Source organism: Salvia hispanica, chromosome 6 (genome assembly GCF_023119035.1).
Source record: "Salvia hispanica cultivar TCC Black 2014 chromosome 6, UniMelb_Shisp_WGS_1.0, whole genome shotgun sequence".
Classification (NCBI taxonomy): domain Eukaryota; kingdom Viridiplantae; phylum Streptophyta; class Magnoliopsida; order Lamiales; family Lamiaceae; genus Salvia; species Salvia hispanica.
The window spans coordinates 41,136,325-41,158,805 of NC_062970.1; the positions used below are offsets into that span (position 1 = coordinate 41,136,325).

Below are 22,481 nucleotides of genomic sequence, written 5' to 3' on the forward strand. Positions count from 1 at the left end.
GGTTTTCTCTCTGGACTCCCGCTTGCTTATCCTAAACACCCGACCGGGTTTTCCAGAAAATGGAAAACACCCGGTCGGGTTTTCTCTCTGGACTTGAACCCTGTTTTTTCGTTCCTTCCAATTTTCACTCTTTCGTTTCCATTTTCCTGTTCCAACACTTTAAAACAAAAACAAACCCAAGAAAAATGAGAGAAAAACACATTGACACAAAATAAAATTGTACCTACTAGGGGTTGCCTCCCCCATAGCGCAATTGTTTAACGTCGTTTGCCCGACGGTCTTCAAGCTCTCACTTAATGGTCCAAGCTCACTTGGATCACCTCATCGGGGCCCGTCCTAGCTTTTGCGGCCAAATAGAGCTTGTTTAGCCGCTTTTTCCACCAAATAGGCTTGTCATTTTCTCCAAGGTCAACTCCATGAGATTCACCATTTGCCCATTTTGGCACCTCCTTCTTTTGCTCCCCCAAACTTGTTTCATTCTCAAGCTCAAAAAACCAATTAGGGACCAAGATCTCCTCCAATGGCTTCTCAACTTCAACATCCTTAGACACTTGTATCACCTTGCACTCTTCAATTTCCAAAGGCACCTCTTCTACTCTCTTGGATTCTTCCATTTCATGGCGTTTCATCTTGTCTAACATAGAGAGGATAGCCGTCTTGTTTCCATGCCTAAGGGTGAGTTCTCCCTTGGTGACATCAATTAAAGCTTTCCCGGTTGCAAGGAATGGTCTTCCAAGAATGAGAGGAACATTAGGATCCTCCTTCATGTCCAAGACTACAAAGTCCACGGGGAAGATAAAATCATTCACCCTTACTAAGACATTTTCAAGAATTCCATTGGGGAACTTGACGGACTTATCCGCCATTTGAAGGGTGATGGTAGTCGGCTTCAAAACACCAAACTTTAACTTCCGGAAGAAGCTTAAGGGCATAAGATTTATGCTTGCCCCCAAATCACACAAGGCCTTGGTTTGCCTATCATTCCCGATCACACAAGAGATGTTGAAGCTTCCTGGATCTTTCATCTTTGCCGGCATCTTTTGTTGGATGATTGCACTACAATTCTCGGTCAAGCTCACGGTTTCATAATCAACCAACTTCTTCTTCTTTGACATAATCTCCTTCAAGAATTTGAGATAGCCGGGCATTTGTTGGAGTGCCTCAATGAGAGGTATATTGAGGTGCACCCTCTTGAAGATCTCAAGGAACTTTGCAAACTTCTCATCTAATTTCTTCTTGTGCACCACTTGAGGAAAAGGAATTTTGACTTCCATGGGCTTGGGAGGAATAATTGTCTCGGGTTGACCCTCGGATGGCATATTAGGTGACTCCACCTCTATTTCCTCTTCTTCTTTCTCTTCTTCGGGTACTTCCTTAGCTTCCACTTCGGGCATAGGAGGACTCTCATAACTTGTCCCACTCCTCAAGTAGATTGCCTTGCAATCTTTCGGATTTGGAATTGTAGTGCTTGGGAATTGCCCCGGTTGATGAAGTTGACCCACGGTTTGAGCAATTTGACTCATTTGGTGCTCCAAGGCCCCCATTCTTGTAGCAACTTCTACCACCGCCGTCTCAACTTTATCAATTCTCTTGGTAGAGTGTTCCATAATCCCATCGGTCTTCTCCATCAAAGCTTTTAGAAGCTCATTGGTAACATCAGTTGAAGACTTTGAAGTGCTAGGTGCATTGTTAACCCCACTTGGTTGAATAGCATTATTCGGATTCCCATACGAAAGATTTGGATGTGTATTGAAGGATGGACGATAATTACCACCCCCATTGTTGGGGCGATAATTGTAGAAGTTCCTTTGATTTCCTCCTTGATGCACATAATTAACATCCTCTACGGTAGGTTGAGGCTCTACATTGGGTGCCATCCCCAAACTTATGCTATCCACCTTTTGATTGAGAATCATCATTTGTTGGTTGAGGAGATTGAATGCATCCGAATCAACAACCGAAGCTACCGGCATAGAGCCATCTCGACCCGAACTCCAACTCTTGCTAGTGTATGCAAGCCTTTGAAGCATCTTCTTGCACTCATCAACCCCTTTGTCCAAGAATGATCCCCCCGAACCAAAGTCTAGTTGACTTTTGATAAATTCCGAGCATCCATTATAGAAAAGGCTCACTTGATGGCCCGGAGACAACCCATGGTTAGGACACTTCTTCAACAAAGCATTGAATCTCTCCCATGCTTCGAACATAGACTCTTGGCTCTTCATTTTAAAGTGGGAGATCTCCGCTTGTAGGTTGAGAGTAGAGCTAAGAGGGAAGAACCTCTCCAAGAACTTTTTGGCTAAGTCGTCCCAACTTATAACCGAGCCCGGCTCAAGGTTATCAAACCAATCTCTAGCATATCCCGTCAATGAGAAAGGGAATAGCCTAAGCTTGATTGTATCTTCGGGAACCCCATTAAGCTTGGTAGTGTTGGCAATCTCCAAGAATTTGGCTAAGTGCATATTAGGATCCTCCGTGGGCCTTCCCGAGAAAACACGTTGCTCCACAAATTGGATCAATGCCGTCTTCAACTCAAAATTGTTGGCATTCACTCTTGGATCAATGGGTGGCATTGGGATATTAACGTTCCCAAATGCATTTCTAACCGGTGCATCTCTTCTCCTTTCCTCCTCTCTTTCCCTTCTCATCTCCTCCATTTGTTGTTGTAGTTGGAGGATGATTTGGTCTTGATTAAGGGGAGGTGGAGGTGGAGGTGGTACTTCCTCGTTGTTCCCATTTGGATTTTCCATTGGCTCAACTAGATGTTGAGCTCGTGCTCTCCTCCTTCGTCCTCCTCTTCTTCTATTGGCGGCTTCTATCTCTAAATTAATCGGCTCAAGGGGTAAATGCCTTGAGCGCGTGAGCATAAAAACCTACACAACACAAGAGAGGAAACAAAGGAAAATTAGAGCTAAACTAGAAAACTAAACTAAATAAAGCAAGTAAATGTCTAAACTAGTATTCTCTATTTTATCACAATATCAAACACAAAAGCAAATTAGTCCCCGGCAACGGCGCCAAAAACTTGACTCATGCTAAATTTGCAATAAATATGTCACCCACAAGTGTATGGGGTATGTAGCACGTGGCAAGTTGAAATTATCGATCCTCGAAGACTAAATGCCGGCTTGAGTACTACGATGCAACTTTGAACACTATCTAGACTAATAGAAGGGGTTTTTGGGTTTTTTTTCTTAACTAAGATCAAAGAACAAGTAAGCAAGTAAGAGCAAAAGGAAATTAAGACAAGAAAAAGGATAGTTTTCACTCAAATTGGGAAGGTAGGGATATGGATCCGTTGGTATGGATCACGGGTGTTCACCTAGGGATCATGCTCATCTAAATGGTCTTATGTGTGGCTAGGAAGGTCGGGTTAATTGGTTAGACCCCCTCTCGGGTGCACCTAACGCGTTGATCGGCCTCTAATGTCGGAGTCTCCTCCCTACACTTCGAAACCGACTCCTACAACCTACGGACCCAAGCCCTCTCTCTAGCTATGCCTCTCTCGAGCACATACAACGCACGGAGTTGTTGGTCATTTAACTATCTAATTAAGCATCTTTCAACGACAATAATTAGAATAAGACATATCAAACTGGTAGCTAATCAATTGGATAATGAAAAAGCACAACAACCAACAAAACCACCACATAAGACATAGATAAGCATAAATCAAGATTTAGCCCATGAATTCCATACAAACTTCACCAATATCCCTAATAAGAACTTAGCTACTCATAATGGAAGCTAAGACAAAAGAAAATACAAAAACTTCAAAGGAAAACATAGTAAGAAAAGGTAATAGAACTCCCTAATGTAGACTTGATGTTGGGGAGGATCTTTCTTCTTCAATCTCTTGAAGATGGAAGCCTCCTTGCCTTCAATGACTTGTATCTCTCGATTTTTTCTCTCAATTTGTCGTGGGGAAGGTTAGGGTTCTAAATTGAGTTAGAACCCCTTTTATACTCGGAGTGAAAATCAGGACAATTAGCAAACACCCGGTCGGGTGATTTGTAGGTGATAAAACACCCGACCGGGTTTTCTTCCCGAAGCCCGCTATTTTGCAAAACACCCGACCGGGTTTTCCGAGAAATGGAAAACACCCGGTCGGGTTTTCCTCCTGGAGTGGCTACTTCAAAACACCCGACCGGGTTTTCCGAGAAATGGAAAACACCCGGTCGGGTTTTCCTTCTGGAGAACTCCTCGAATTTCAGCTTCGGCTCGTTTCAACCTGTTTTCATCACAAAACTACGACAAACCCATCAACTCACCTAATTAGTGTATATGCGGTGAAAAAACTTGTATTTAACATCTTAAACCATCAAAAGCACTCTTTAATCACCCATAAAACAAGACTAAAATATGAGTTTGTCAACTCCTCTCCAGATTCAATTAGGAGTCCTAATTTGGGGAAAATGTGAAATGATGAAGAGAATGAGAATATGTGATTTGGGCCACTTTAATTAGGAAATTATTAGACATTAGTGACTTAAAATGATTCTAATCTGGTCAAAATTGGGCAAAACGTGTTGACTGTTAAAAAATTAACGAAACTATTGACGGAGGACCAAAATGATCAAATTTCCATATGTGTAGGACCAAAAAATCCAAAAGATAAAGTTTAGGACTAAAAAGATAAAATGGTCATATGTTTAGGACCAATTTTGGCCTTAACTCTACTCTTATTTTGACCATGTTAATAACAGTTCGAAAATTTGACTAGAGAGTTAAAAAAATCAAGCATGATTAAAATGATCATTGAACAACCACCACCTGAAATGATTAGATAATGTCAAAGGAAGTTAAGCTAGGTAGTACAATTACAATATAATAGTAGTACTACTACTATTAATCAGAAAACTACTATTAATCAGAAATTTCCTTCTTTCCATTGGAATTTACTCGCATAGTTTCATGAAATCAGTCAATCTGGAAAAGTATACTTAGAAATGCATAGAGATAAATTAAATAAATATAGTTGAATATAAAAACTAGATCTTTTTGTTTTGTGATAATTAGGAATCCATAGTTTTTCAGTGGGTGTCGGTTATGAGAGATTATTTAATGGGGAATAATAATACTGTTAACAACACAACTTTAGGGGGCGAGGTATTACTCATCACTAATCTCTTACGGAGGAGTATAAAATAAATTAGACTTCTTTACTAATCTGAAAATGATGAGCATCATTATGCATCCCCCACTTTGTTAGTGCTATACATAAATATGATTGAATAATATTGGACGTCGTACAATCTTAAATGTTTATTTTGGTGAATTACTTATCCACATAGCATAGTTCAAATTTGTACCATTTGATTGGATTAGTTGCACATAAATTTATACAAAATTAAGTCAATATATCCTATCTGCACTCATTATTTTGACATTTTGTATAAAAGGAAAAAATTACGACTAGAATTAAGTGTCAAGTTGTAGTTCCACCTATAAACTAAATGACAACGGATAACTTATTTTGTCCAACACTTTCAGTCTACATGGAAACAAATATGTAGTGCTGCATATAATTATCTAATGCAAAAATAATTATTGAGATTTTTTTCAAATGATTTAGTTTTTGTTGAATAAGTACTACTCCCTCCGTTCCATTAAAGATGACCACTTTCCTTTTTGATTTGTCCCAATCAAAATGACCCATTACTTAAAATGGAAACTCCTTTATCTCTACTTTATCCTCTCTCTCTTACTTTACTCTCTCCATTTAACACACAAAATAAAGTTGCATAAAATCTCGTGCCGTCCAAGAAAGGGGTCATCTTCCTTGGGACGGAGGGAGTATGTTTTATAGGAGTATCTTTTTTTCGTAAAGCCAATTTTACGGGATAGAATCGCATGTCTGCCTGCCCATCTAAATGCCATTTATAATATTGGAATGATGAAGACAGGTAAATCTAGTCTGTGGCGTAAAGGGGTAAATTGTATAGATATTGAAAAAAAATCTATATAGTATATAATTTTTTTCTCGTCAATTTACCGTTTGTTAGGTCGGTTCAACGTCCATCCCCACTTTGATCTCTTTTATATTAGATGTTCATTTATAAGTTTTCTACTTTCACCAAATTAAAACTAGTCGAAAAACAAATTAATTACTCCTGTATAGTTATGTAACTTTCTTTTGTATGTTACTCCATACCACTGAAAAAGGTGAAAATGTTGCGAGTAGCATAATTACCGCACACCTACGCCGAATGGACATATTTTTGTAAATACCATGTATTATTTTGACTTCAAACAAAAAATAAATAATTTAAAAAATTACGAAAGTGTTAACTCTCGTATAGCTGGACGACATCCTCGTTTCCTAAATATATTTTTGTAACATCCGTTTTAAACAAAGTGTGAACTAAGTTTAAGTGTTTGGAATGTCACAATTAATACAAATTTTCCAAGAAAGAGGAAAGGAGATAAATTAATGATTTATAACTAGGGACCATGGAAAGAAAGAAACGTGGAAATTTGAAACAAAAATTCGAGTCTGTACTTCGTGAAGCCAGTAAATTGTAGATGCATTTCCAATATATGCTGCTTTCAGTATTTATCAAAATGATTTTCTGCTTAATGAATAAAAATCAAGTAAACTACCAAGTTTTAAATAAATCCATCATTACATAGATAATGAACAATATAGATTGGTTGTAATTGTACCCCTTTGTGTTGAATTAGATCCGCTACTGTCCACAACCCACACTCCACAACACCAAATCAACAATATCAACACCACAACAGAGAGCTAGCATTCCACAATTTAACAAAACAGCAAGCTAAATTCAAAAGTAAATGTGTAAGATTAATAGTAATTGCTAATTAAACGGAAATGAATGATTGATAACAAGCTATGGATCTCAGATCCCAGCCCCGCGGCACATTGAATGAGCATGTGGTCCCGTCTTATACTCTCCCTCCACGTCAGCCCGAATGTACATGGCAATTATTCTCTGCTTCGATCCTCTCCTACGTCTCTGTTGCAAAATCAAATTGTGTATGCAACAGACTTTCGTGTGGAAAATGATTTTGTTTTGAAGTCCGATTTTGATTGGATACTGGCTACTGAGTTTAGATTTAATTAGCATTATGATGAGTGCTTAGTGCTTACGTACATGGTATTGATTTTGGGATTTTTGTTGGAGAGAGTGTTTAGGAGGTTGATAGTATAAGTTAGTAAAATTATGGCAAGTGAATCCAATGTGAAGCATGTTTAATGTGACGAGAAATAATCGTGTCCAACTGATTACTCAAACACTTCATACCAATAAAAATACATACGAATTTAGTTTCAGAAACTTCATTCACAATCAAATACACCATGACAATTTACCACATCTTCAAAATAAAGATCACCGCCACCCTCTCTCTCCGTGCTGTCACATGACAATTAACGTTTATGCACATTTATAATGATTGGCCGTAACATTACATTTCATAGGTTGAATATTCATTATTCAATATATTACTAACTAAACTATGTTTGCTTGCACGATGCAGACATGTAACTCGCACTCGCCTTCCTAATATGCTCATTCGAGCATCAGCTGTATTTGTGGTTCTTACCAAAGTAGGTAATTATCGTTCTCAAACTTGTATCTTAGTGAAGGCTAATTAGGTCTTGATGCAAGAATGTTACCTAATCATTTTAATTTCTCGTTCAAGTAATTTAGCTTTTAATACTTATATCGGAATTTGATACACATGCCACACCTGCCTTGTGACCTCTTGTTCAAATTTAGAGCTTGTTTGGCCGTCGTCTAGTCTTTCAAATACTATCAATCTTATGAAATGCTTGCAGGACTTAAATCATTGGACGCAGCAGTTGTTCCGTTGTCTTAAACAAGTAAGTTGTGATCTTCCTTCAAAAACTCTCTTTCAAATATGAAACACAAGCAATAAGTAAATTGGGGAGACCAAAAATGTTCAGTCATCTATCTTATTAATCATGAAAAGTAAACAAAATATGTACTGATAAAATGAACCAATCGATATAAATTTACATGAAAGTAAATAGCATTTCATACACCGGAACACCAAAAATATGCTGTGATCAGAATTCAATCTTGCCATTATATTCTCTCTCAAAAGCTCTTAAACCACCATTCTCTTCATCAAACTTCATAGAGCAACAACGGCCTCTGATTTTCAGCAGCTAGCAACTTTGCCTGCATCACAGCTCTGCTCAACTCCCACAAAGCCCCTTCTCTCCATTCTCCAACACCATGTCTCCTAATCTCCCTCCCTAGATGATCCCTCTCAATGCTCAGCCTCTCATCACTCCCTAATGGAAGGCAGTCTTCCAATGAATCAAAAATTGCTGCAAATTTGATGCAAAGACTCCATGAGTCTGTGCAAAAACTTGTTGCTGCTGCATGTGCCTTCTTGCTCGACTGGAACGACAATCGAGGGCTTAAGAGAGTAGACTAAGCTTAGAGTTTCTGAGATATCGGGGAGAGTTTTGAGTGAAGTGAGATGGAATACTAAGTTGATAGCAAGTGTATCATTCTTCCTCTTCTCCATCTTCACATTCTTGGATCCTCTAACAAGGCCATGGAACTCGAAAACGAGGTCACGGAAGCCTTTTGCAAAGCTCGCCAATCTCGACAATGATCTTCAAATGAGCAATTTTACGCAAACTGCATCACAATAACTCATAATATGCATCTCATATATGAACTTGCTAGGGAATAAAAATCTAAAGCTCGTGATACTCGTCCACTTTTGCAAGTAGAAAACACTCTAACAACACACAATTTCGAATGGCAAACACTAAAGTTCCTAATGGAAGATCACGGTTTTGACAAACAGCACTTCAGGTAACAGATCGTTCATCACCTAAACCTCCAGCAATCTATTTAAGACATACAGAAACAAAAGTTTAACAAATTTTAGTCAAATCACACTTTGTTAGCTTCCAAAACAATTGTTATAGTACTATAAGAAGACCTTTGAGCTGAAAAGCAAAATCGGTTCGACCTTTAAAAAAAGATTTAGAAAAACTTAGAAATTTTGAAAAAGTTGCAAATACAACCCAAACCTAAGGTCAACTAGAACTAAAGTCACTTTACTTTTATCAACAAAGTCTATGCAATAAAATGTAGTATATCATTTGTCCAAATGATCATTGAACATGGAAGCAGCCTGCGATTTATCAGTGAAAAATGCACCAGATATATAGCATGACCAAGATTCCTTAAAAGCCAAATACGAACAGCCATCATCGCAGCTTACTTTTACCATGGCAAGTGTGTATTAGCATACAAAGGTGTGATGACCATTATATACGCAACTCAATGTAAAGCACATTAGTACCTTATACTCCTTGGAAAGAGCTACCCTCTCTATGAATGGAGTTATGGAGTATATTTTAATAACTCGACCATTCATCCTCATCGGCATAAAGTATTACTCCACATCCTTGGAAAGAGCTACCCTGTGTATGAATGGAGCGATGCATTTCTGCCCACTCGGAGAAGCAATGGCAAAGATTAACAAATTTTATTGCAGCAACACTTCCAGTGGCAGCAAGCAGGATACAAGGTCTCCACACAGCTATTTACTTCATACAAATTCATGTCTGTATTATGAGGTTCTACATGTAACAACAGTGTTAGCGAGGCATGGTTTGTATTAAGCACTAGACAGAAAAAGATCAAGATTTAGTCACTACTACACAACTAGAAAAGATTTCCAACGATTTGTCAGCTGAATAAGATGTGACATTGGGTGGCAGCCACCATTTCAACTTTTCAAGTCATTCTACCTTAGCAAAGTCACGGAAAACCATGTATTCACTTATAAACTGATTAACTCAATACTACATTAAATTAATAGAATATAAAAAAAAATTGTCATAAATTTAGAGCTGGTTTTATTCTATGCTCTATTCAGGGTCATTTTAACAAGCAGGTAACGACATACCTTTTAATTCTGTAATACTAGAAACATTGAAACAATCTGCAGCCAAGCTATGCATTATCTCCTACAAATGATAAGTTATTTAACAATTTGACTAGATTAAATTTGACCAATGGATCACAACTTAAGCAATTGATAAACAGTTTCAAGAAAAACTAGCTAGGGATAAATCCATACAATTGAAACTGATAATTCAGTCCAGACGAGCTATCCAAATGCAGAATAAGCAAATTGGCCGTCAATACACCAAACATTAAATATTCGTTTGATTGTGAAAAAACGCCCCACTTTACAAGTATGCTTGAGGGTATAACTGATGCGACGGCGATGAAATTGATGAGGGTTTCTTCAAAATTGGGGTTTTTCTGTTTTCGGGAAACTAATTTTGTTGAAGGAGAGGGAACGATCGGCGAGTGGACGCAGAGAGAGGGAGGTGGTCGGAGTCGGCGACGGGTTAAGGACTTCTCAATTTGGGAATTTTTCAACTATTGAATTGTGGAGTAGCATGAGGAAGAACGAAAACAGGGAGTTTACCGATTCCTTTTATTTTGGGAGTGAATTAATTTAAATTAGAGAAAAAAAATTAAATATCGCCGATTTATCGCCGAGCGTCGCCCACAGTGGCCGGCGATCGCTCGGCGATAATCCGGCGAAAAAACGCCGCTTGGCGTAAAATCGGTAGGATTTTCGCCGAAATCCTCCCAATGGCCGGCGATAAGTCGGCGATATCCGGCGATTTTTCGCCGGATTTTCGCCACCCCCATTGGGAGTGCTCTTAGGCTACTCTCTTGGGCCTCCTATTATAAATTGAGAGTTAAATACTTTGGGCTCCATTCTTTTATTTCTTTAGGCCTACTAATTAATTCAAATATTAGTTGACCTCTGGATTTATTTCTGGAGCTGTACTTGTATATTATTGAGTTTCCTAATTCATTTGTATAATAGTAATAATGTTAACGACTTAACACAAATCAGTTAGCAAAAAGTCTTCCTCAAATTAAATAGGCCGAAGTTTGTGCCATCTGACCATAGCTTTGCCTTTATATGAGTTGTAATTTTTCAAAAACTATTGCAATTATAAATGACGTTTTTTCAAGTAATTTGTCTGATAAAACAATGATGTTCACCAAAATATTGTCTTTTAGATTAAAAGTAATTTGTTGGGTAAACTAATCACATTCACCACTTCTATCCTTTCTTACCTGTATCTAATTCTCCATAAATGTTTGCATTTCTATTCCTTCTTGTCAATTCCCTGAATACTTTTAGCTAAAATTAGTAAAAAATTGTCAAATGTTATTCTGGAATAGGCATTGTCAGATTGGTGCAGGATACACAATAGAATTAGTTCTCAAAGTTTTTTTTTAATACGAATTTACCTTATAAATGTATATCACTCATGTGATTTCTCTGCAATCGGTACATTACTATTCATTGGATGAATTCTTGATATTCAACTAGAAAAGTGGTTGATGAATTTCATTCGGTTAAGAAGCGATCTAACTCAACTTATATAATCGTCTCTAACTTCTAATTCCTTATTTAGTTGTAGTATTTGATTAGTTCCAATGTTGTTATTTATATTTCAGCACTTGAATTTATATGATTAATTCCTGTATATTTGTTCATATTCATTAACATTATTTACAATTTTATATTGTACTATTATATAAAAAAGTAGTGATTTAGAAACATAATGTCTCCATGCCATAATGCCCTTATATTTTTTTTTCCATAAATATAATCTATATTGTGACTAATTTATCCTAACATTAAATATCTTTATCTAAATGCATATATTAGTTGGAGATAAACATGAATCATGCATTAAAGTAACATATTTCCAAAAATTTCAAAGGAATATATTTCGTTCGTCATGTCAATTTAATACTATTATTTTAAAAAAAATACTTAGTAATTTAGTGAATTAATTATCATAGTGTTAATTAACACACTACATAACTAAATCATTATATATAATTGTAAAATAATTTGATAACTTAAATAGAAAGAGTATACTTTTCTCGAATAAATAGCATTTATTATTAAATTTATAGTGTAATTTTAAGTTTTTTCTTTGTTCTTGTGCTATTCTTTCATAGTTTGTTCTTTTTGTTAAATATTCTAAAATATTTTATCAATGCAATAGCAATGAAATTATTTATTTAATATATGGTAAAATTTAAATAATTAAATAATTTTCTTATTCAGATTTAAATTTTATACTAGTCATTATGATGAAGCTTTCTTTTACATTATCTTTTTTATTTTTGTGTTAATATTTTCCTTTTTATATTAATTGAGCTTATAACTCTAATATTTTTATAAATGAAAATATATTATATAGCTTTTAAATATAAAATAGATAAGTAAAGAAATATATGATTATTTTTTTTATTGATATTTGAGTGTAAAATTTCAAAAATTAAAATTCAATAAATTATTGTTTAGTAAAAAAATAATTGGATGAATCCACTTTTATCATTTTAGATTATTTTAATGTACCATATATGATATATCAATGAATTAATTAAGAATATAAAGAATATATAGCTTTAGAATGTTAATTAAATGTATATGAGTTAATATTAGGAGAAGAGATAAAAAAATATCTAATCATATTTTAAAAAGATTATATGACACACGTATATCATTAAATGCGTAATAAAATATGCATAAGTTAATCTATGTCCATAAATAGGTGTCTTTAATTAATACATTAATGCAAGGGTAATAAAGTACATACATAAAATAAAAATTTAATTGAAACTAAAATATAATGTACAATTACCATTTCAACCCCATTATGGCATTGCCATTATGTCTCCAAAATATTTCTCTATATAAAAATACATTAATCTCGAGCATGGGTGGGGCAGCGCAACTAATCGTATACTCCTAGCTCGGTCTCAATCCACTCACTCCCCCTTTCCACCTCTTTCGTACCAAGTATACATCTAGAGAGACTGATTTTTTTCGCAATAATATTCTAATTCATTGTTCAAAATATAGTTTGCACGTTAATTTAGAAATAGTACTCTCCTATTCCATTAATATTTAAATATTTCTTTTGGATACGAAGATTAAGTAATACATATTTAAAAAGTTAAATGAAATGAAATTAAAAATAAAATTAAAACAAAAAAAAGTAAATAAGAGAAATAAAAATAAGCAAGAAAATAAATATCATGTTGTATTTTGCTAACTCAACTTTAATGGTATATTCTAAATAGATATGCTCCAAAACTAATATAGAACAGTGGGAGCATTTAAAACCTTTAAATAATTATGTTTTATTGTCCATCTATGAATTGATTACATTGTTAAGTGAGTATTCAAGGCCACAAACAATAAAATGAAAATTAGGTACGAATTTATATAGATTTGGCTCATCTTGATTGGGCAACATAGTGATAGTATTGTTTTTCTAATGACACGTTTTCTATGTCTTTTAAAGACGAGTAATGATAAACAATCAAATTTTGTACAACCAAAACAAGATCATATTAGTAATTTTGATGTGTTAATTAAATATTAAAATACTAAATATAGTTGGTTAACAAATTAAAAACACTTTATTAGTTTTTAGCCTCATTTTCAATTTTTTATTTTTATATTTGAATTATTTCTCTATTATTTTTCAAATTTGAATTAAAATATGCATTAATTATATTTTATGATTAAAAAAAATTTAAAAAATTATACACAAATACCATAATATTATGAACGTTCCCTATACTATATGTATGTCTATACTTTTTAATTAAATGTATAAATAAATTATATTTTTTTTCAAATAAACCAAAATTTAGTTGTACAAAATTTGGTTGCATAGCTTTATTGTTTAAAGACACGGGGTGCTCTCGTGTATCTCTTAAAAATGAACTGCAAGTCACGTGTTTTCCTCTTTTAAGATTAACAACTCTCTTTTTCATTTTGCCCAGTAAATATATGAGTAAAGGTCACATTTGGTCCCTAACATATGGCCGTTTTACCAATTTGGTCCTTAACATTATCTTTTTGATTATTTGGTCCCTCACAAATAAATTCCGACCCGAATCGGTCCTCACCGTTAAAAATAGACTGTCAACGTTATTAATCATGTTTTGACCAAAATTAACAATTTTAATTAATATCTTTAATTATTTCATAATAATAAAAATATAATTGTGTAAAACACATAAAAAAGAACGACGAACTCTGCTTCGTTCTCTTCATTCTCATTCTCTTCTCTTCATTCTCATTCTCTTTTCTTCATTTTCTCTCTTCCAACGACGGCTGCAACTACTGTGAACAAGTTATGGAGCGTTCTTTGCACAATAAACGGTCCGGTGAGAGTAGCGGTGGCCGCGACCTCCGATTCCGGTACGAGTTTTGCAATTGCAAGAAACTTGCTTCACTCCGAATCGTGAGAAGCAATGACAAACCGAGTAAAGCGAAGCTCTACTTTGTTTGTGAGAGAAAAGATTGCGAATTTTTTAGGTGGTGCGAGCCAATCGACTCAATCGAGGACGACGACGATGTCGTGACCTCTTCACCGTCGCTGGGTGAGACCGAAACTGATCGTTTAGACTTGATTTTGACAGCAATTGAAGAGAATAATTGGGCCATGAAGAAATTACACAGTGTTTTTATGTATGGATTATGGTTTTTTGTTGTAATACTTGTTTGTATTTTCCAGTTGAATTGATTTGGTGATGAACAACTTTGATTTTTGTTGTAATGCTCTTTTGTATTTTCGAGTTGAAGTTATTTGTTTTCAATTGGATGTGTTTGCTTGCAATTGGATTGACATTTGGATCCTAAACCCAAAAGCAATAACAAGTACTCCCTCCGTCCCGCTTAAGATGACACGTTTTTCTTTTTAGTTTGTCCCAACTAAGATGACACATTTCCTTTTTTGGTAACTTTCTCTCTCCAATTAATATACTCAACTACTTTTTCTCACTCCTATTAAAATATCCATCTTTCTTTATCTATCTACTTTAATACTTACACCCACCTTCTCTCTTTCCATTTAAACACTTAAACCAATAACTCCTAAAACCCTGTGCCGGCTAAGCAATTGGTGAAGCCCGGCGATGAGATGAGCTATGTCATGCTGTCGAACATGTATTCAGCTAGCGGGCAGTGGAGACGAGCAGAGACTTTGAGGAAGGCAATGGCTGACCGCGGCATTAAGAAAATGCCCGCTGCAGCTGGTCGAAGTGAGGAATCAGGTTGTGGCATTCATTGCTGGGAGCAACTCTTGCTTGTGCAAGGAAGATGTGCATATGATGCTATCTGTTCTTGGATTTGAAATGAGATTCCCCGTATCTTTTCCTTCTATGTGGGATGGGATTACATAGCATTTCTTGACAAAAACAGACTCTTGAAATTCAGCTTTCTTTATCCTTTCAGAAAATCAGCAGACTTGAAAAGTAAGTTATGTCAGCTAATTGCTTGATCCCTTCAAGAAAACTAATTTCATTGATTGACTATGATTATTGCCTTTCACTTTACACACTTTACATTCTAATATCGTACATCACAATATGCATATAAAGGGAAAAGAGTTATATGTAACTCAATTAATAACAGATAATATCATCTCCACTTTGTTTATACAACACCACCAAAAATGACAATACCACTTGCTACTATATGTCAAACTAATAGCAGTACAAAATTTCCAACCACAAACAGAGAATTCAACACTAATCTGATACATGTTCAAAACCTGCATAATACATGTCCAAAAAGTAATACACAGTTGCCCAAATCATGTCCAAAACCTGGCCATAACATGTCCAAAATAACTTAATCAACATACACAATCAACACAGCCATGATGGGCACTACCCAAATATAAAGTAACCGGCAAAAGTCATGTGGTACGACATCTAAATGCAGATTATGTTACAAAAGTTCAGATTTTTCTTCAACATGGATGCGATGAACTAGCTTAGTTGTCACCCGTCGCCGAAGATGCCGGATTCGCATACATGTCAGCTATGGCACTCATACAACGTGCCCTGTTGTGGCCGGGTTGGCGACACAATGCACATTTTGGCTGCTCTTCGGACCGCTTTTGTTTCTTGCCTGTTGATGAATGCACCAAACAAAGTTTAATAATCACCATAATCACCATAATACACTAATTCGTGAAATACAATAGATAGTAAAATAGAATAAGTAATACCTGGTGTAGGTTTCGGGTTGCTCGTTGATGCCGCTGACTGGCGCTCTCGAAAACTTCTTTTGTTGTGGCCGACTGCACCATAAAGTCGGCACTTATAATCCGACATTAATTCTTTCCTAGACATCGTCATAAATCCATCTCCTTGTTCTCTAACATGCACTTTCCGAGCTGCCCGAGCCTTGGCTCTTGTTATTTGTCTTGTCTCTTCAACGGTCTTTTGTCTAGCACCCTTGGGACGTCCAGACAGTTTGGTAATCTCGGGTGGCACAATATCAGGATACTCGGTCCTCTTCCACACTTGTGGACCCAGCACCGGGTAGATGATGGGGGCGTAGACCTGTTGGAACGTAGCCTTGCAGTATATATTGGAGACGAAGCTATCTACGTTCTCTGATGTCGTCTCTATAGCAGCAATTGCGTGTGGACAAGGTATCCCCGTCAACATCCATCTCCTGCAGCTGCACGTTCGCTCCCTCAGATTAACCGAAAATTGCTCATCTCGAGCTGTATTCACTTGATAGATCCACTCGGAAGCCTCCCTTACCATACATTCTCCCATTTTCTGTTTTGCCTTTTCGAGCTTCTTACGGATTTTCGGCCCAAACACATCCTCCATTTTGGCACCCATCTTCCTCCTTGTTGTAAATCTATCCATCAGGTACATTCGGATGCACTCTAGCATCGCATACAACGGCTTCTGACGAGCAAATAGTAACACCTTGTTATAACATTTGGAAATGTTATTGACAAGGATGTCACATTTTGCATCGAACCCGAAGAAGGCTCGACTCCAATTCTCCTTCCTTGTGTGCTCCATCAACCATTTGTATGCGCCTTGACTTTGATTCTTGATTTCCAATAAAACCTCATCAAATCCATAAGTGTTGGTAGCCCGAGCTGCCTCCCATATTTTATCCTTCAACTTTGACGAAGGAAACTGCTTCTTGAAATTGTTGTGCATATGCCAAACACACATACGGTGTTCGGCATGCTCAACGCAGGCCCGCATAGCGGCAATCAGACCCTAGCAGCAAAGTAAATTAACAAAAATCAATCGAAATATGAATTAATCAAGGAATGTTGAAACCATGACAATATTATCTTCAGAAATTATTGTACCTTCTGTTTATCTGATATAAATGTCCATTTGCTGGAGTCAGTTATCTCCAGATCCATGACTAGAAGTCCCAGAAACCAAGTCCATATCTCCGTGTTTTCAATGTGAACAACGGCATGTGCGATTGGAAATATTTGATCATTCGGGTCGAGCCCGACGGCTGTCAGAAGTATTCCCTTGGCTTGGCCTTTGAGATGGCACCCATCTAGCCCTACTAAGCGGCGACAATGGCGTTTGAACGAGATCTTACATGCTTCGTAAGCTATATATATCCCTTTAAACTTGTTAGTCCCATCAGTAAGACGATGGGTCGATAAGACAACAGTGCTACCAGGATTACTCCTTAGAATTTCTGCCCTATAATCTTGCAATCGCTTGTATTGTCTCACCAAGTCCACTTCAATCATCTTACGGGCTTGATGCATGAATCTCGTAGCCTTTCCAGAAGATATGGTGATCTTCATGTCGGAGTGCACCTTCTCGATGAACTGCCACACAGTCATGTCAGGGAAGAGTCGGATATCTTCCTTATACTTCTTGCTCAGATATTTAGAATTGGCACATCCATGGTTGAATGAAACCCCACCGCATTTGTGTTTGTTTCATAGTCGAGAAATCTGCCAGTAGCCGCTGATTTTAATAAAGCGTATCCGTACATACCACGGACAAGGGGGGCCATTCTTGCTGCTCAGAACTCCTCTGCAATGCGCCACACAACGGTTCTTGTCGTTCTTCTTCAACCTTAACTTCTTGCCCTGCACCACTCCTTGATGTCGGATGAGTTCAGTAAAGTCATCCTTGTAGTTGAACCGCATTCCAACTTCCCAACGCGGGTCATTAAAATCAGTGGCTTTCTTGTACCTCCGAGTCGAGAGTTTGTCGTTGTCGTAATCCAACTCATCTTCAGTACCTGAACTTGGTGAGTCACTTGGGAGTCGATCACTGTCACTCGTATCACCAATGTGTTCCATCGGATGTGTCGACATCTGATCCACCACCTTTTTCCAGCCTTCAACTTGGACAGCCATGATTGCATCTTCTTCATGCTCGCTGAGGTCATAATCGCTATCAACAAAGAAAGGATCATCCTCGGGATCTTCATCAGCCACTCGAGAGCTATCCCCATCTACCTTATTTTTCTCCTTCTTAATCGCTTTCGCCTTGTCATTATTCTTAGCCTTCTCACTGGTCTCACTCAATTTAGGTATAATGAGTGTATCACCAGTTACATCTCCACCCCTTCTATCACCTCCAACACCATCCCCAATCCATATATCAAAGTCATCATCCCCTACATCCACATATCCCGAATTACTAGCCTCTACATCAACGGCCCCAGTTCCTACATCACTTAAACCAAGCTCTTGTGATAGTTGACTAACTAACAAATCATTTTCTTGGACTGCATAAATGTCCACTATCCCTCTCTGGACTCCTAATTCAGCCATCTCCATTGATGAGATGTTGTCAAACAATCTCCCCAGTCCTTCGTCTAAGCTCATCCCGGATTTCAAGTAATAATAATGTAAACGGCTGACATCATGTCCAAGCTTCTCGAGCACATCGTCAACTTCAAGTTTGGACCACCTATCTGGGTCACAGTTGTCAATGTAATGCTCCTGCCTACCCATATAACATTTTCCACCAGAATCTAACATCATACCAGAGTGCATCAACCTTGTTGTGAAAGAACCATCTACATTGCAAAAAGATATAATCAGCACTCAGCACAAATTTGCACCTTCACACTCAATACACAAAACTGCACCACACACATAAACAATTATACACAAAGTATTGTAACTTTTAGTCACTCAACTTGTTTTTTTCTTCATTAAATTTAGCAATCATTAAATTTGAGTAAATATGGAAAATTAGATTGAGTAAAGCTCAATATTTTATTGAGGTGGCAGAATATAAATTAAAAAGGAAAGTTTGAGTAAAGCTCAATATGAAAGAGCTCAATATAAATTAGATTGAGTAAAGCTTAATATGAAAAAGCTCAACGTTACATGTTCCTTAAAATTTGATTCTACTAATTGTGATTAGTGCATTCATTACTAATTAGCAAATCAGAAAATGTAGCATTAAGTAATTAAGGTTAATTAGCAAATATAGCACAGTAATTAAGTTAGAATTTGAAGTTTAAATCTTATGCCTTCCCCTGCAAACGGCCAATAACAATACAATCCAAACTCTGTCTTATTCTTCACCTCAATGTAGTCATCCTCAATGTAGCCATTATTCATACAGATCTGTACTAACTATATAGAAACTTCCACCAGTATTTTTTAAAACTCCAGTCACACTAATTCAAACTTACGAACTATACTACCATAAGAAAACAAAATGCACCAACACACTTAAAGAGAACAAATAAAGACACCAGGTAAGAAAATAATTACTTTTGTGTTATTCCTAAATAATTGCAGTGAGCAATATGAAACAACTTTGGTCCCCACCAACTTGCTTGTTCCCCAGTACAAAACATTCACAATAAAATACAAGGTAGAGCACACAAACCCAATATAAAAAATGGAGCATACCCAACATGCTCATAAAGAACATAATATGGCCAAACAAAAAAATACACAGCAAAAACAATACCAATAACTCATACTTTAATCTACCCTAACCCATTCGCAATATATGTAGTCTTATTTGGGGACCACAACCAAACAAGAAACATTATTCAATTTCCCCCAAAAAATTACTATAAAATCAGACCTAACTCTAATCAATAAAAATCACACATTTCTCACAACCCCACCCTAAACAATAAAAAATCAAAAACGGAGATAAAAATTTTACCTTCGCGGGTCGAATGCGACTGATTTTGAGCCGGCGCTCGTACAGGAGGGTTTTGAGGCGGCATGGGTTGCGGAGGGTTTTGAGGCGGCATGGGATGCGGAGGGTTTTGAGGCGGCAAGGGTTGCGGCGGACTTTGAGGCGGCGGGGGTTGAGGCGGCGGAGGGGTTGCGTCGGGCATCGGAGCGGAATTTCTTTGGGAAGAAGAACAAGAAATTCTAAGGCCATCTCCAACCATTTACACCAAACTCAAACCCATTTTTGAGTTTGGATCACACCAAAAAGTAGTTTTACTCCAATCATTTACTCCAAACTCAAACCCAAAAGAATATTCCATATTTATATTCTTTTTATACCTTTTCAATTATACCTACATATTTACTTAAATTACATATTAGTCCCATAATATTTTATCAATAATTTATGTAACTTAAATAATTATACAAATTTTTTTATTAATATATTTATGTATTAAATATACTTTATATTAAAAAAAATTACACTACTTTTAAAATTAAATACACTAAACTTGCAATAATAAAATTCAAATATAAATTGAAACTCATTTAAATATATCGCAATTACATAAAACATATCACGATAAACATAAAAAATAGCTAAAATTCAAGACTCGAAATTTGTGTATTGTTCCCACAAATGATCAACTAGCGCATTTTGAAGTTCCAGATGAGCACTTTTATTTCTTATTGTGTCATATCGGGTCATATACTCTTGAAATAATAACAAGATTTTTTCAGCAATATTCATTCCTATTCAGTTATTATTTGTAAAAAAACATAATTTATTATAATATGGTCAGCTTGCTAATTTCTATTTAATTATTTTTATTAGAAAAATATATGTAAATTCCATGAACAAATTGTGTCTAAATTATGCGGCTGATAGTTTGAATCAACTATCAAGTACTACTGTACTAGTACACAAATTGACAGTATACAAATTGGCCGCCGGCTGATTCAACTATCAAAATAATAATAAGGACTATTATGCAATATTTAAAACTTTTTTGCAGTAGATACTCAATTTTGGTGTTCACTTCAAATTTGGTGTTGTTTGATTAAAAAACCCAAAAATGGATATGGGTATGGAGTATGGTTGGAGCACATTTTTACACCAAAAATAGGATTTGGTGTATGGTTGGAGGTGGTCTAAGTCGGCATTTTCCAGTGGAGACTGCTGTGTGTTTAATTTTTTATTTGTATTTTTTAATGTATTTAGTACGTTTTTTTTATGTGTTTTACACAATTATATTTTTATTATTCTGAAATAATTAAAGATATTAATTAAAATTATTAATTTTGGTCAAAACATGATTAATAACGTTGACCGTCTATTTTTTAACGGTGAGGACCAATTCGGGTCGATGTTTATTTGTGAGTGACCAAATAATCAAAAAGATAATATTAAGGACCAAATTGATAAAATGGCCATATGTTAGGGACCAAATGTGGCCTTAACTCTAAAAATATATATCAAGGGCTTATTTGGTTGTATATCATGTATGGATTTGTGTATAATAAGACAGTTAGACAGGTAACGAGGAATATTGTGTTCGGTCTGAAAGTTAAGATAATGTCAAGTTACAAATTTTAATGATGTTTGTTAATTAATAAGATAGCCCACACATTCATTCTATAGACAGAATATGATATTAATTACCAAAATATCCTTATCGATTTATTTTTGTATTTAAAGATTATAAATATATATATATGCGCGTGTGTGTGTGTGTTTTTTCTTATAGTCTAGAATTGATTACATAATTAAGTGAGTATCAAGGCCATAAGTAAAATGAAAATTACTAGTTTTTAAAATTTATTGATATTTGGCTCATCTTACTAGTTTTTCTCTCTGGTGTCTCTTTTTATCCCACGTCGATCTTTGCTTTGACCTTTTCATTGCCCATTAAACAAAGAATTGTATTTATGGCTTCGAATAGCACGTGCGATGTGTAAAATGAGTTGAAATTATGGATAATCGTATGATATTTTATTATGGGTTTGTGTTAAGATTAAACATTGCATTTGAAATATCTACATGTTTTATGATAGGCCGTGTATATGTATATAATGTGTATAATTGATAATTCCAATTTGATACACCAATTAATCTGTATACCTTTCTTGAATGTATATAAACTTCCCTCATAATAATGGGTCGTTGATTGTGTCATTTGAGCTTAATTAGTTTATGTTAGTTGTTATTGTTTCAGAAACATTATTATTATTATTATTATTATTATTATTATTATTATTATTATTATTATTATTATTATAATAAGACATTTAATCAAGTCATATATATATATATGCACAACATGTATTACTATTACATAAATAGAAACAATTAACGATACGAATGAAGAACGTATACATATAATCAAAGACATAACAGATACGGTGCTTACCAAAAATATTCATTGATTACTAT

The 22,481-nt window shown here is 35.7% G+C and overlaps 2 protein-coding genes and 1 non-coding gene across 3 annotated transcripts; 1 reads left to right on the forward strand and 2 right to left on the reverse strand.

Annotated features, from left to right (window-relative positions):
- Positions 1–293: 293 nt before the first annotated feature.
- LOC125195358 lies at positions 294–2,750 on the reverse strand. Its single transcript, XM_048093516.1, has one exon. It carries the CDS (start codon positions 2,748–2,750, stop codon positions 294–296), a length of 2,457 nt encoding a protein of 818 aa, XP_047949473.1.
- On the forward strand, positions 2,149–2,255 carry LOC125197593. The gene has a single exon (XR_007172129.1). It is a non-coding gene; the product is annotated as a small nucleolar RNA R71 (small nucleolar RNA).
- A 13,118-nt stretch (positions 2,751–15,868) lies between the features above and the next one.
- Positions 15,869–17,725, reverse strand: LOC125195359. Its single transcript, XM_048093517.1, has 3 exons — positions 17,225–17,725; positions 16,106–17,129; positions 15,869–16,005 (listed from the first exon to the last, which is right to left on the reverse strand). Exons 1-3 carry the CDS (start codon positions 17,723–17,725, stop codon positions 15,869–15,871), a joined length of 1,662 nt encoding a protein of 553 aa, XP_047949474.1.
- Positions 17,726–22,481: the final 4,756 nt, after the last annotated feature.